We start from the raw sequence: 15,188 nt of genomic DNA on the forward strand, positions 1-15,188 counted from the left end.
TTCTCTGTCTCTCCATGTTTTCACTCCCTAGCCTTTTCTCTGTCTCTCCATGTTTTCACTCCCTAGCCTTTCTCTGTCTCTCCATGTTTTCACTCCCTAGCCTTCTCTGTCTCTCCATGTTTTCCTCCCTAGCCTTCTCTGTCTCTCCATGTTTTCACTCCCTAGCCTTTTCTGTCTCTCCATGTTTTCACTCCCTAGCCTTTTCTCTGTCTCTCCATGTTTTCACTCCCTAGCCTTCTCTGTCTCTCCATGTTTTCACTCCCTAGCCTTCTCTGTCTCTCCATGTTTTCACTCCCTAGCCTTTTCTGTCTCTCCATGTTTTCACTCCCTAGCCTTCTCTGTCTCTCCATGTTTTCCTCCCTAGCCTTTCTGTCTCTCCATGTTTTCACTCCCTAGCCTTCTCTGTCTCTCCATGTTTTCTACTCCCTCCATGCCTTCTCTGTCTCTCCATGTTTTCTACTCCCTAGTTTTCCTTAGCCTTCTCTGTCTCTCCATGTTTTCACTCCCTAGCCTTCTCTGTCTCTCCATGTTTTCACTCCCTAGCCTTCTCTGTCTCTCCATGTTTTCACTCCCTAGCCTTCTCTGTCTCTCCATGTTTTCACTCCCTAGCCTTTTCTCTCTCTCCATGTTTTCACTCCCTAGCCTTTTCTCTGTCTCTCCATGTTTTCACTCCCTAGCCTTCTCTGTCTCTCCATGTTTTCACTCCCTAGCCTTCTCTGTCTCTCCATGTTTTCACTCCCTAGCCTTCTCTGTCTCTCCATGTTTTCACTCCCTAGCCTTTTCTCTCTCTCCATGTTTTCACTCCCTAGCCTTTTCTCTGTCTCTCCATGTTTTCACTCCCTAGCCTTCTCTGTCTCTCCATGTTTTCACTCCCTAGCCTTCTCTGTCTCTCCATGTTTTCACTCCCTAGCCTTTTCTCTCTCTCCATGTTTTCACTCCCTAGCCTTCTCTGTCTCTCCATGTTTTCACTCCCTAGCCTTCTCTGTCTCTCCATGTTTTCACTCCCTAGCCTTCTCTGTCTCTCCATGTTTTCACTCCCTAGCCTTCTCTGTCTCTCCATGTTTTCACTCCCTAGCCTTTTCTCTCTCTCCACTCCCTAGCCTTTTCTCTGTCTCTCCATGTTTTCTAGCCTTTTCTCTGTCCCTAGCCTTCTCTGTCTCTCCATGTTTTCACTCCCTAGCCTTCTCTGTCTCTCCATGTTTTCACTCCCTAGCCTTTTCTCTCTCTCTCCATGTTTTCACTCCCTAGCCTTCTCTGTCTCACCATGTTTTCACTCCCTAGCCTTCTCTGTCTCTCCATGTTTTCACTCCCTAGCCTTCTCTGTCTCTCCATGTTTTCACTCCCTAGCCTTCTCTGTCTCTCCATGTTTCCACTCCCTAGCCTTTTCTCTCTCTCCATGTTTTCACTCCCTAGCCTTTTCTCTGTCTCTCCATGTTTTCACTCCCTAGCCTTCTCTGTCTCTCCATGTTTCCACTCCCTAGCCTTTTCTCTGTCTCACCATGTTTTCACTCCCTAGCCTTTTCTCTGTCTCTCCATGTTTTCACTCCCAAGCCTTCTCTGTCTCACCATGTTTTCACTCCCTAGCCTTCTCTCTCTCTCCATGTTTTCACTCCCTAGCCTTTTCTCTCTCTCCATGTTTTCACTCCCTAGCCTTCTCTGTCTCTCCATGTTTTCACTCCCTAGCCTTTTCTCTCTCTCTCCATGTTTTCACTCCCTAGCCTTCTCTGTCTCTCCATGTTTTCACTCCCTAGCCTTCTCTGTCTCTCCATGTTTTCACTCCCTAGCCTTCTCTGTCTCTCCATGTTTTCACTCCCTAGTCTTCTCTGTCTCTCCATGTTTTCACTCCCTAGCCTTCTCTGTCTCTCCATGTTTTCACTCCCTAGTCTTCTCTGTCTCTCCATGTTTTCACTCCCTAGTCTTCTCTGTCTCTCCATGTTTTCACTCCCTAGCCTTCTCTGTCTCTCCATGTTTTCACTCCCTAGCCTTTTCTCTGTCTCTCCATGTTTTCACTCCCTAGTCTTCTCTGTCTCTCCATGTTTTCACTCCCTAGCCTTCTCTGTCTCTCCATGTTTTCACTCCCTAGCCTTTTCTCTGTCTCTCCATGTTTTCACTCCCTAGTCTTCTCTGTCTCTCCATGTTTTCACTCCCTAGTCTTCTCTGTCTCTCCATGTTTTCACTCCCTAGCCTTCTCTGTCTCTCCATGTTTTCACTCCCTAGCCTTCTCTGTCTCTCCATGTTTTCACTCCCTAGCCTTCTCTGTCTCTCCATGTTTTCACTCCCTAGCCTTCTCTGTCTCTCCATGTTTCCACTCCCTAGCCTTCTCTGTCTCTCCATGTTTTCACTCCCTAGTCTTCTCTGTCTCTCCATGTTTTCACTCCCTAGCCTTCTCTGTCTCTCCATGTTTTCACTCCCTAGCCTTCTCTGTCTCTCCATGTTTTCACTCCCTAGCCTTCTCTGTCTCTCCATGTTTCCACTCCCTAGCCTTCTCTGTCTCTCCATGTTTTCACTCCCTAGTCTTCTCTGTCTCTCCATGTTTTCACTCCCTAGCCTTCTCTGTCTCTCCATGTTTTCACTCCCTAGCCTTCTCTGTCTCTCCATGTTTTCACTCCCTAGCCTTCTCTGTCTCTCCATGTTTTCACTCCCTAGCCTTCTCTGTCTCTCCATGTTTTCACTCCCTAGCCTTCTCTGTCTCTCCATGTTTTCACTCCCTAGCCTTCTCTCTCTCTCCATGTTTTCTGTCCGTGTTCCATTCCCTTTCCCCTTTTTCAGAAGAATCAATGGATACTAATCTGATGGGAATGTTTTTTTTCTCTTATGAGTTTCTAACTCTCCATGTTTCCCTCCCTCCTTCTCCCTCCCTCCCTCCCTCCTCCCTCCCTCCCTCCCTCCTCTCCTAACCTCCCTCCCTCCCTCCCTCCCTCCCTCCCTCCCTCCCTCCCTCCCTCCCTCCCTCCCTCCCTCCCTCCCTCCATATAGAGTCTGTGGACACTAAGCTGATGAACTTCAGTAACCTGCTGATGATGTACCAGGACCAGAGTGGCAGCCCGGACTCTAACGACGATGACGGCTCCAAGCTCTCCATGTTGCCCCACCTGGCCGACCTGGTCAGCTACAGCATCCAGAAGGTCATTGGTTTCGCTAAGATGATCCCCGGTTTCAGGTGAGTGTGTGTGGGTTAATGGGTGGTTTGTGTGGATGGGTGGGCTGAGGAGGGTAAAGGGTGTATGTGTGTGTTTAGTTAAAGTATGTGATTTTTTAAATGTGTTGAACTGAATTTACAGCACATTTAAATACCAAAAATGTGTGCATGCGTGTGTGTATGTTTGTGTGTTTGTGTGAGCCTGCATGTGTGTGTGTGTGTGTGTTTGTGCGGGCCTGCGTGTGTGTGTGTGTGTGTGTGTGTGTTTGTGCAGGCCTGCGTGTGTGTGTTTGTGCAGGCCTGCGTGTGTGTGTTTATGCGGGCCTGCATGTGTGTGTGTTTGTGCGGGCCTGCATGTATGTGTTTATGCGTGCCTGCATGTGTGTATGTGTGTGTGTGCCTGCATGTGTGTGTGTGTGTTTGTGCGTGCTTGCGTGTGTGTGTGTGTGTGATTGTGTGTGCCTGCATGCATGTGTGTGTGTGTGTTTGTGCAGGCCTGTGTGTGTGTTTGTATGTGCCTGCTGGTGTGTGTGTGTTTGTGAGTGTGCGTGTGCATGTGCGTGTGTGTGTGTATGTGTGTGTGTGTTTGTGCAGGCCTGTGTGTGTGTTTGTATGTGCCTGCTGGTGTGTGTGTGTGTTTGTGAGTGTGCGTGTGCGTGTGTGTGTGCGTGTGTGTGTGTTAGTGCATGTATGAAGTTTCCCTGAATTTTCAGGATTTCCAATAATGGATTCATGAAGTCTATTTATCACGAATATAAACAAGGCCTTATTTGTGGGTTTACTCATTTAACACTAGAAGTGCCGAGGCAGACATTTTGACTGCATATGGAGGTTCAAATTGAAATATCTCAGCAATTGTTTGAGTCATGCCCCCTCCGTTCTTGACTTTTCCTGAATAAGTCTATTTAACAGAGGTATGCTGTTAGAAATTCGGTATCACAAATCTGTACAAACAATAGTACACAAGTATAAACACCATGGGACCACGCAGCCGTCATACCGCTTAGGAAGGAGACGTGTTCTGTCTCCTAGAGATGAACATATTTTGACGTGAAAATACCTTTTGAAGATGCTGGAGGAAACGGGTACAAAAGTATCTATATCCACAGTAAAACGAGTCCTATATTGACATAAACTGAAAGGCCACTCAGCAAGGAAGAAGCCACTGCTCCAAAACCGCCATAAAAAAGCCAGACTACGATTTGCAACTGCACATGGTGACAAAGATCGTACTTTTTGGAGAAAAGTCCTCTGGTCTGATGAAACCAAAAAAGAACTGTTTGGCAATAATGACAATCATTATGTTTGAAGGAAGAAGGGGGAGACTTGCAAGCCGAAGAACACCATCCCAACCGTGAACCACGTGGATGGCAGGATCATGTTGTGGGGGTGCTTTGCTGTAGGAGGGACTGGTGCACTTCACAAAATAGATAGCATCATGGGGAAGGAAAATTATGTGGATATATTGAAGCAACTTCTCAAAGCATCAGTCAGGAAGTTAAATCTTGGTTGCAAATGGGTCTTGCAAATGGACACTGACCTAAAGCATACTTCCAAAGTTTGGGCCCAAATTGGTTTAAGGACGTCAAAGTCAAGGTATTGGAGCGGCCATCACAAAGCCCTGACCTCAATTCTATAGAAATTCTGTGGTTAGATCTGAAAAAGCGTGTGCGAGCAAGGACGCCTACAAACCTGACTCAGTTACACCTGCTCTGTCAGGAGGAATGGGCCAAAATTCACCCAATTTATTGTGGGAAGCTTGTGGAAGGCTACCCGAAACGTTTGACCCAAGTTAAAACATTTAAAGGCAATGCTACCAAATACTAATTTGTGTATGTAAGTAAGTGTATGTAAACTTCTGACCCATTGGGAATGTGATGAAAGAAATACAAGCTGAAATAAGTCATTCTCTCTACTATTCTGACATTTCACATTCTTAAAATAAAGTGGTGATCCTAACTGACCTAAGATAGGACATTTTTAAGAGGATTAAATGTCAGGAATTGTGAAAATTGTGACTAAACTTCTGACTTCAACTGTATATGCAGATTTAGGAGGATGTGTCATTTTTTTCTCAGTGCTCCAAAAAGTGACCTTTTCAAATAATCCTGCAGAGTCACATGTTTTGATTTCTATATAGTTTCAGAAAGAGCAGATTCTGAGGTCTCCAAAACTATTTCCTTTACCAAATAACTTTCAAAGTACACTTTTTCCAAGAATAACCTTTGCACACGGCAGAATAACAATAATGAAAATGTTATTGTGTTCTTTGAAATACATTTATGTTGCAGTCAAAATGGCTGCTCATTAATGGAGTACAGGGGGGTAGCGAGGCCCAGCAGTTTAAGTGTTAAGAGTCTGAGTGTTCCTTCACAGAAGGACAAGTGTGCCTACACATGCAATTATTTCTGTTATCTTTTGTTATCATCAGATGATATGTCATAAAGATTGATGTTTGACAGAGTAAAGTGGCAAAGTAAGGTCGAGGATACGGTCAGGCATTGTTAGTAATGTTCATGTAGGTCTTCTGACCGAAGAAGAGCATTGAGGCTTGTCAGTGCTGCACAATTATATAGCCATTATATAGTAATTGCTTCTCTCAGAATAAATATACATAATGAATGTCTTACTACAACTGATTCTTCAGTTGTATTACTTCATTGTTTATGTTTTTGCTGTCTTTGTCGTGCTTCAAAATATGTTTAAAACTAGTCCTTGCATCCATAGCTACGTTTATGCATTTGAGAATGGTTATGTTTCTCCAGTACCAAGTGGCAGAGGCAGTCTGTCGCAATTAAAGCTTGTGCCTTTAACATTACACCGAATATGTGATTGGTTGACGAGGTCAAAGGTTATCATCGTATGTCATTATAGATTTACGTTTACTCTGAAGTAATACAACAAAATGTTTCAATTCAATGTAGTCAAAACAACTGTATTTTATCCCTTGAGGGGATATAATATCTCTTCAGAAAGGAAGGCCACAGAAGGGAAGGCCACTGAAGGGAAGGCCACTGAAGGGAAGGCCACTGAAGAGAAGGCCACTGAAGGGAAGGCCACTGAAGGGAAGGCCACTGAAGGGAAGGCCACTGAAGAGAAGGCCACTGAAGGGAAGGCCACTGAAGGGAAGGCCACTGAAGAGAAGGCCACTGAAGGAAAGGCCACTGAAGGGAAGGCCACTGAAGGAAAGGCCACTGAAGGGAAGGCCACTGAAGGGAAGGCCACTGAAGGGAAGGCCACTGAAGGGAAGGCCACAGAAGGGAAGGCCACTGAAGGGAAGGCCACTGAAGGAAAGGCCACTGAAGGGAAGGCCAATGAAGAGAAGGCCACTGAAGGAAAGGCCACAGAAGGGAAGGCCACTGAAGGAAAGGCCACAGAAGTGAAGGCCACTGAAGGGAAGGCCACTGAAGAGAAGGCCACTGAAGGGAAGGCCACTGAAGAGAAGGCCACTGAAGGAAAGGTCACAGAAGTGAAGGCCACTGAAGGGAAGGCCACTGAAGAGAAGGCCACTGAAGGAAAGGCCACAGAAGGGAAGGCCACTGAAGGAAAGGCCACTGAAGGGAAGGCCACTGAAGGGAAGGCCACAGAAGGGAAGGCCACTGAAGGAAAGGCTACAGAAGGGAAGGCCACTGAAGAGAATGCCACTGAAGGGAAGGCCGCTGAAGGGAAGGCCACTGAAGGCAAGGCCACTGAAGGGAAGGCCACTGAAGGGAAGGCCACAGAAGGGAAGGCCACTGAAGGAAAGGCTACAGAAGGGAAGGCCACTGAAGGGAAGGCTACAGAAGGGAAGGCCACTGAAGGGAAGGCCACTATAGAGAAGGCCACTGAAGGGAAGGCCGCTGAAGGGAAGGCCACTGAAGGCAAGGCCACTGAAGGGAAGGCCACTGAAGGGAAGGCCACAGAAGGGAAGGCCACTGAAGGAAAGGCCACTGAAGGGAAGGCCACTGAAGGAAAGGCCACTGAAGGGAAGACCGCTGAAGGGAAGGCCGCTGAAGGGAAGGCCACTGAAGAGAAGGCCACTGAAGGGAAGGCCACTGAAGGAAAGGCCACTGAAGAGAAGGCCACTGAAGGCAAGGCCACTGGAGAGAAGGCCACTGAAGGGAAGGCTACAGAAGGGAAGGCCACTGAAGGGAAGGCTACAGAAGGGAAGGCCACTGAAGGGAAGGCCACTGAAGGGAAGGCCACTATAGAGAAGGCCACTGAAGGAAAGGCCACAGAAGGGAAGGCCACTGAAGGGAAGGCCACTGAAGGGAAGGCCACTGAAGGCAAGGCCACTGGAGAGAAGGCCACTGAAGGGAAGGCCACTGAAGGAAAGGCCACTGAAGAGAAGGCCACTGAAGGGAAGGCCACTGAAGGAAATGCCACTGAAGGGAAGGCCACTGAAGGAAAGGCCACTGAAGGAAAGGCCACTGAAGGGAAGGCCACTGAAGGAAAGGCCACTGAAGGGAAGGTTACATTAGAGAAGGCCACTGAAGAGAAGGCCACTGAAGGAAAGGCCACTGAAGGGAAGGCCACTGAAGGAAAGGCCACTGAAGGGAAGGCCACTGAAGGGAAGGCCACTGTAGGAAAGGCCACTGAAGAGAAGGCCACTGAAGGGAAGGCCACTGAAGGAAAGGCCACTGAAGGGAAGGCCACTGAAGAGAAGGCCACTGAAGGGAAGGTTACATTAGAGAAGGCCACTGAAGGGAAGGCCACTGAAGGAAAGGCCACTGAAGGGAAGGCCACTGAAGAGAAGGCCACTGAAGGGAAGGTTACATTAGAGAAGGCCACTGAAGGGAAGGCTCCAGAAGGGAAGGCCACTGAACACACCACATCAGCCGTAACCAGTATGACATATAAATCCTGCCGTGGGGATATGACAGAGTTTCTTGGAAACTCGTAACTTTTGCCATGCTGGATATGTCATAGGTTTCTTGGGAAACTTCTTTGATTGCTTACTTTTGCCCCACAACGTAAGGGCTCTGTTGTTGTACAGTGTTTACTCTTGTGGAGTTTGTCGACGGGGGCCATCACTCAGTGTCACAGAGGCCAGGGATAGGGCACGTCCAGACTAGCTATGACTTGTCTTTCCAGACCATCACCATTCCCTTCTCTCCTCTCTCTTGGGATGATGATGATGGATGCTAGCGGATTAACTCTGGAGTGTTTACACATGTATGATCTGATATCTAAGCTTTGAAACCACCCAAAGTGTGTGTGTGGTGTGCTTGTGTGTGTGCATAATATTGTATGAGTGTGTGAGGGTGTACAGTCGTGGCCAAAAGTTTTGAGAATGACACAAATATACATTTTCACAAAGTCTGCTGCTTCAGTGTCTTTAGATATTTTTGTCAGATGTTACTATGGAATACTGAAGTATAATTACAAGCATTTCATAAGTGTCATAATCAATGCTTGGAGTTTGTCAGAATTTGTGTGTTTTTGTTTGTCTACCCGCCTCTTGAGGATTGACCACAAGTTTGGGGAGTTTCCTGACCATGGACCCAAAATATTGATGTTTTGTTCCCCGAGCCACTTAGTTATAACTTTTGCTTTATGGCAAGGTGCTCCATCATGCTGGAAAAGGCATTGTTCATCACCAAACTGTTCCTGGATGGTTGAGAGGAGTTGCTCTCTGAGGATGTGTTGGTACCATTCTTTATTCATGGCTGTGTTCTTAGGCAAAATTGTGAGTGAGCCCAATCCCTTGGCTGAGAAGCAACCCCACACATGAATGGTCTCAGGATGCTTTACTGTTGGCATGACACAGGACTGATGGTAGCACTCACCTTGTCTTCTCCGGACAAGCTTTTTTCCAGATGCCCCAAACAATCGGAAAGGGGATTCATCAGAGAAAATGACTTTACCCCAGTCCTCAGCAGTCCAATCCCTGTACCTTTTGCAGAATATCAGTCTGTCCCTGATGTTTTTCCTGAAGAGATGTGGCGTCTTTGCTGCCCTTCTTGACACCAGGCCATCCTCCAAATGTCTTCGCCTCACAGTGCGTGCAGATGCACTCACACCTGCCTACTGCCATTCCTGAGCAAGCTCTGTACTGGTGGTGCCCCGATCCCGCAGCTGAATCAACTTCAGGAGACGTTGTGAAGCCTTCTTCACAACAATTGAACCGCTCTCCTTGAAGTTCTTGATGATCCGATAAAGGGTTGATTTAGGTGCAATCTTACTGGTAGCAGTATCCTTGCTTGTGAAGCTCTTTTTGTGGAAAGCAATGATGACGGCACGTGTTTCAGGTAACCTTGCAGGTAACCATGATTGACAGAGGAAGAACATTGATTCCAAGCACCACCCTCCTTTTGAAGCTACCAGTCTGTTATTAGAACTCAATCAGCATGACAGAGTGATCTCCAGCCTCGTCTTCGTCAACACTCACGTCTGTATTAACGAGAGAATCACTGACATGATGTCAGCTGGTCCTTTTGTGGCAGGGCTGAAATGCAGTGGAAATGTTTTTTGGGGATTCAGTTCATTTGCATGGCAAAGAGGGACTTTTCAATTAATTGCAATTCATCTGATCACTCTTCATAACATTCTGGAGTATATGCAAATTGCCATCATACAAACTGAGGCAGCAGACTTTGTGAAAATTAATATTTGTGTCATTCTCAAAACTTTTGGCCACGACTGTACATGCGTGAGATACAGTGCCTTACAAAGCCCAGACTACTATTTATCTCGATTGCACAACACAAGCGCTCAAACCAATCGACATGCAAACCAATCGACATCCAGTTCATAAGGTACAACCATCTAGTAGCAGGTCGGACCCCCCTTTGCCTTCAGAACAACCTGAATTCTTCGAGGCATGGATTCTACAAGGTGTGGCATTCAAACATTGCTCATTTGGGATCAAGGGACCTAACTTGTGCCAGGAACACACTCCCCACACCATTACACCACCACCAGCTTGTACTGTTGACACCAGGCAGGATAGCGTCATGGACTCATGCTGCTTGCCCCAAATCCTGACTCTGCCATCAGCATGACGCAACAGGTGCCGGGATTCGTCGGACTAGGCAATGTGTTTCCCCTCCTCAATGTGCCCACTGGAGCCGCTTCTTCTTGTTTTTAGCTGATAGGAATTGAACCGGGTGTGGTCGTCTGCTGCAATAGCCCATCCCTGACAATGACCGACGAGTTGTGTGTTCCGAGATGCAATTCTGCACACCATTTTTGTACTGCTCCTGTATTTTGTGGCCCACCTGTTAGCTTGCACGATTCTTGCCTTCGACCGCTTTCATCAACTAACTGTTTTCGCCCCTATGACTGCCGCTGACTGGATGTTTTTTGTTTGTCGCACCATTATCGGTAAATCCTAGACACCGTTGTGCGTGAAAATCCCAGCAGGCTCGACATTTCTAAGATACTGGAACAGGGGCGCTTGGCACCTACGATCATACCACACTCAAAGTTGCTTAGGTCACTAGTTTTGCCCATTCTAACGTTCAATCAAACAGTAACTGAACAGTCTCCTAAATTAAAAAATCTACAACCCCATCCTTTAAACCTTTGTCTGATCATAACCGGACCGTAAGCCCACTGTTTATGGCCACTGTCAAACGGGATTTCTTTCTTTTCATAGGGGCCATCTTTCTGGGCCACATTCATTATCTCAATTCACTGGTCACGATGGCAACACCCACCCGTAGCACGCGCTCCAGCAGGTGTATCTCACTGATCATCCCTAAAGCCACACCTCATTTGGCCGCCTTTCGTTCCAGTTCTCTGCTGCCTGTGACTGGAACGAATTGCAAAAATCGCTGAAGTTGGAGACTTTTATCTCCCTCACCAACTTCAAACATCTGCTATCTGAGCAGCTAACCGATCGCTGCAGCTGTACATAGTCTATCGTTAAATAGCCCACCCATTTTTACCTACCTCATCCCCATACTGTTTTTATTTATTTACTTTTCTGCTCTTTTGCACACCAATATCTCTACCTGTACATGACCATCTGATCATTTATCTCTCCAGTGTTAATCTGCAAAATTGTAATTATTCGCCTACCTCCTCATGCGTTTTGCACACAATGTATATAGACTCCCTTTTTTTCTACTGTGTTATTGACTTGTTAATTGTTTACTCCATGTGTAACTCTGTGTTGTCTGTTCACACTGCTATGCTTTATCTTTGCCAGGTTGCAGTTGCAAATGAGAACTTGTTCTCAACTAGCCTACCTGGTTAAATAAAGGTGAAATAAAAAAAATAAAAAAAATGAAGTACCAAACAGAAGAAACGGACTGAAACAGGGAGGGGGACTACCTGAACTTGTCCAATGTGAAACATTTGTTTAGCTTTGTTTGCTACGTGGGTACACTAATGAATACACCCCTGGTTGTAATCCTTCCAGGGAGCTGACGGCTGAGGACCAGATTGCCCTGCTCAAGTCAAGCGCCATCGAGGTGATCATGCTGCGCTCAAACCAGTCCTTCAACCTGGAGGATATGTCCTGGAGCTGTGGTGTGTCCGACTTCAAGTACTGCATCACCGACGTCACTAAAGGTAAGACTGAGGCTAACACACACACCCTTTCCAACCATCCATGTTTCTGAAGGTGAGTGGAAAAGGATAACACAAACAGATGCATACACACAACACACACAGATACACCTTTTCCAACTAGGAGTACGTACTCTAAAACGCTAAGACACTTGAGCAGCAGTGCCAGTCGGACCCATCCACAGACCCCCAAGGCTTTCATTTGCTTTTCAAACAAGCCCAGGGTATTTTTACAGATCAACCAAAGAATATCACTCCTGACCTAGACTCTCTCACAAAGCATCTAGTGCAGCGTTCCCCAATCTCAGTCCTGGGGACCCCAATGTGTGTGAGTTTTGTTTTTTGCCCTAACACTTCACAGCTGATTCAAATGATCAAAGCTTGATGATTAGTTGATTATGTGAAATCAATATTAATTATTATTATTTTATTATCTTTTGGTATTTGTTTCGTTAGTCCATTGTTGATATATTCCTAAAATGTTTTGTATGTCAGTAATGAAGTTTTCATGATACACAACTTTCAGAATAAAGAAATACAGCCACTGTGTTTTGCATCATATGATGCAAAAACACTCCAATCTCTTTCACAAGTTCTCTAAACAATAACAGCTAAATTACAAACATTTCAGAAAATGTATATATAGGGTTTTGGAAAAAAACTCTACAAATAGAGATTTTAATTATTATTTTTTTACCTTTATTTAACTAGGCAAGTCAGTTAAGAACAAATTCTTATTTTCAATGAGTGTTGGACTAGTAACCGAAAGGTTGCAAGTTCAAATCCCCGAGCTGACAAGGTACAAATCTGTCGTTCTGCCCCTGAACAGGCAGTTAACCCACTGTTCCTAGGCCGTCATTGAAAATAAGAATTTGTTCTTAACTGACTTGCCTTAAAGGTAATTTAAAAAAAAAATAAAATTAAAAAAGGGTTACTGACCCAGTCTCTTAACCGCTAGCCGACCTGCCATTATCTAGGAGTGTTGATTTAGGATCAGTTTAAATCATAATGAATGAGAGAGCTGATCCTGGATCCTACTTTGAGATGACAATCACTGTTTGCTGAAAATAATCACAGTTTGCTGATAACAATCACTGTTAGCTTAAAATAATCACTGTTAGCTGATAACAATCACTGTTAGCTTAAAATAATCACTGTTAGCTGATAACAATCACTGTTAGCTTAAAATAATCACTGTTAGCCGATAACAATCACTGTTAGCTTAAAACAATCACTGTTAGCTGATAACAATCACTGTTAGCTGATAACAATCACTGTTAGCTTAAAATAATCACTGTTAGCTGATAACAATCACTGTTAGCTTAAAATAATCACTGTTAGCTGATAACAATCACTGTTAGCTTAAAATAATCACTGTTAGCTGATAACAATCACTGTTAGCTGATAACAATCACTGTTAGCTAAAAATAATCACTGTTAGCTGATAACAATCACCGTTAGCTTAAAACAATCACTGTTAGCTGATAACAATCACTGTTAGCTTAAAACAATCACTGTTAGCTTAAAATAATCACTGTTAGCCGATAACAATCACTGTTAGCTTAAAATAATCACTGTTAGCTTAAAATAATCACTGTTAGCTGATAACAATCACTGTTAGCTTAAAATAATCACTGTTAGCTGATAACAATCACTGTTAGCTGATAACAATCACTGTTAGCTTAAAATAATCACTGTTAGCCGATAACAATCACTGTTAGCTTAAAATAATCACTGTTAGCTGATAACAATCACTGTTAGCTTAAAATAATCACTGTTAGCTGATAACAATCACTGTTAGCTTAAAATAATCACTGTTAGCTGATAACAATCACTGTTAGCTTAAAACAATCACTGATAATGATCACTGTTAGTTTAAAATAATCACTGTTAGCTGATAACAATCAAGGTTAGCTGATAACAATCACTGTTAGCTTAAAATAATCACTGTTAGCTGATAACAATCACTGTTAGCTGATAACAATCACTGTTAGCTTAAAATAATCACTGTTAGCTGATAACAATCACTGTTAGCTTAAAATAATCACTGTTAGCTGATAACAATCACTGTTATCTTAAAATAATCACTGTTAGCTGATAACAATCACTGCTAGCTTAAAATAATCACTGTTAGCTGATAACAATCACTGTTATCTTAAAATAATCACTGTTAGCTGATAACAATCACTGTTAGCTTAAAATAATCACTGTTAGCTGATAACAATCACTGTTAGCTGATAACAATCACTGTTAGCTGATAACAATCACTGTTAGCTTAAAATAATCATTGTTTGTTGATAACAATCAAGGTTAGCTGATAACAATCAAGGTTAGCTGATAACAATCACTGTTAGCTGATAACAATCAAGGTTAGCTGATAACAATCAAGGGTAGCTGATAACAATCACTGTTAGCTGATAACAATCACTGTTACCTTAAAATAATCACTGTTAGCTGATAACAATCAAGGTTAGCTGATAACAATCACTGTTAGTTAGCATAAAATAATCACTGTTAGCTGATAACAATCACTGTTATCTTAAAATAATCACTGTTAGCCGATAACAATCACTGTTAGCTTAAAATAATCACTGTTAGCTGATAACAATCACTGTTAGCTTAAAACAATCACTGATAACGATCACTGTTAGTTTAAAATAATCACTGTTAGCTGATAACAATCAAGGTTAGCTGATAACAATCACTGTTAGCTTAAAATAATCACTGTTAGCTGATAACAATCACTGTTAGCTGATAACAATCACTGTTAGCTTAAAATAATCACTGTTAGCAATCACTGTTAGCTTAAAATAATCACTGATAACAATAACAATCACTGTTAGCTTAAAATAATCACTGTTAGCTGATAACAATCACTTTTATCTTAAAATAATCACTGTTAGCTGATAACAATCACTGTTAGCTGATAACAATCACCGTTAGCTTAAAATAATCATTGTTTGCTGATAACAATCGAGGTTAGCTGACAACAATCACTGTTAGCTGATAACAATCACTGTTACCTTAAAATAATCACTGTTAGCTGATAACAATCACTGTCAGCTTAAAATAATCACTGTTAGCTGATAACAATCACTGTTAGCTGATAACAATCACTGTTAGCTGATAACAATCACTGTTAGCTTAAAATAATCATTGTTTGTTGATAACAATCAAGGTTAGCTGATAACAATCAAGGGTAGCTGATAACAATCACTGTTAGCTGATAACAATCACTGTTACCTTAAAATAATCACTGTTAGCTGATAACAATCAAGGTTAGCTGATAACAATCACTGTTAGCTGATAACAATCACTGTTAGCTTAAAACAATCACTGTTAGCTGATAACAATCACTGTTAGCTGATAACAATCACTGTTAGCTTAAAATAATCACTGTTAGCTGATAACAATCACTGTTAGCTTAAAATAATCACTGTTAGCTGATAACAATCACTGTTAGCTTAAAATAATCACTGTTAGCTGATAACAATCACTGTTAGCTGATAACAATCACTGTTAGCTTAAAATAATCACTGTTAGCTGATAACAA

General features: G+C 43.5%; 1 protein-coding gene across 4 annotated transcripts in view; it reads left to right on the forward strand.

The window, feature by feature from the left end:
• The window catches only part of LOC118400575 (vitamin D3 receptor B-like), a 147,838-nt gene that overhangs the window by 99,143 nt on the left and 33,507 nt on the right, over positions 1-15,188 (forward strand). For all 4 annotated transcript variants that reach the window (XM_052473944.1, XM_052473946.1, XM_052473943.1 and 1 more), the window contains 2 exons: positions 2,977-3,160; positions 11,487-11,638. In XM_052473944.1, the coding sequence (XP_052329904.1) occupies positions 2,977-3,160; positions 11,487-11,638 (336 nt within the window). The remainder of the gene's footprint in view (positions 1-2,976; positions 3,161-11,486; positions 11,639-15,188) is intronic.

Source organism: Oncorhynchus keta, chromosome 21 (assembly GCF_023373465.1).
Source record: "Oncorhynchus keta strain PuntledgeMale-10-30-2019 chromosome 21, Oket_V2, whole genome shotgun sequence".
Taxonomy (NCBI): Eukaryota; Metazoa; Chordata; class Actinopteri; order Salmoniformes; family Salmonidae; genus Oncorhynchus; species Oncorhynchus keta.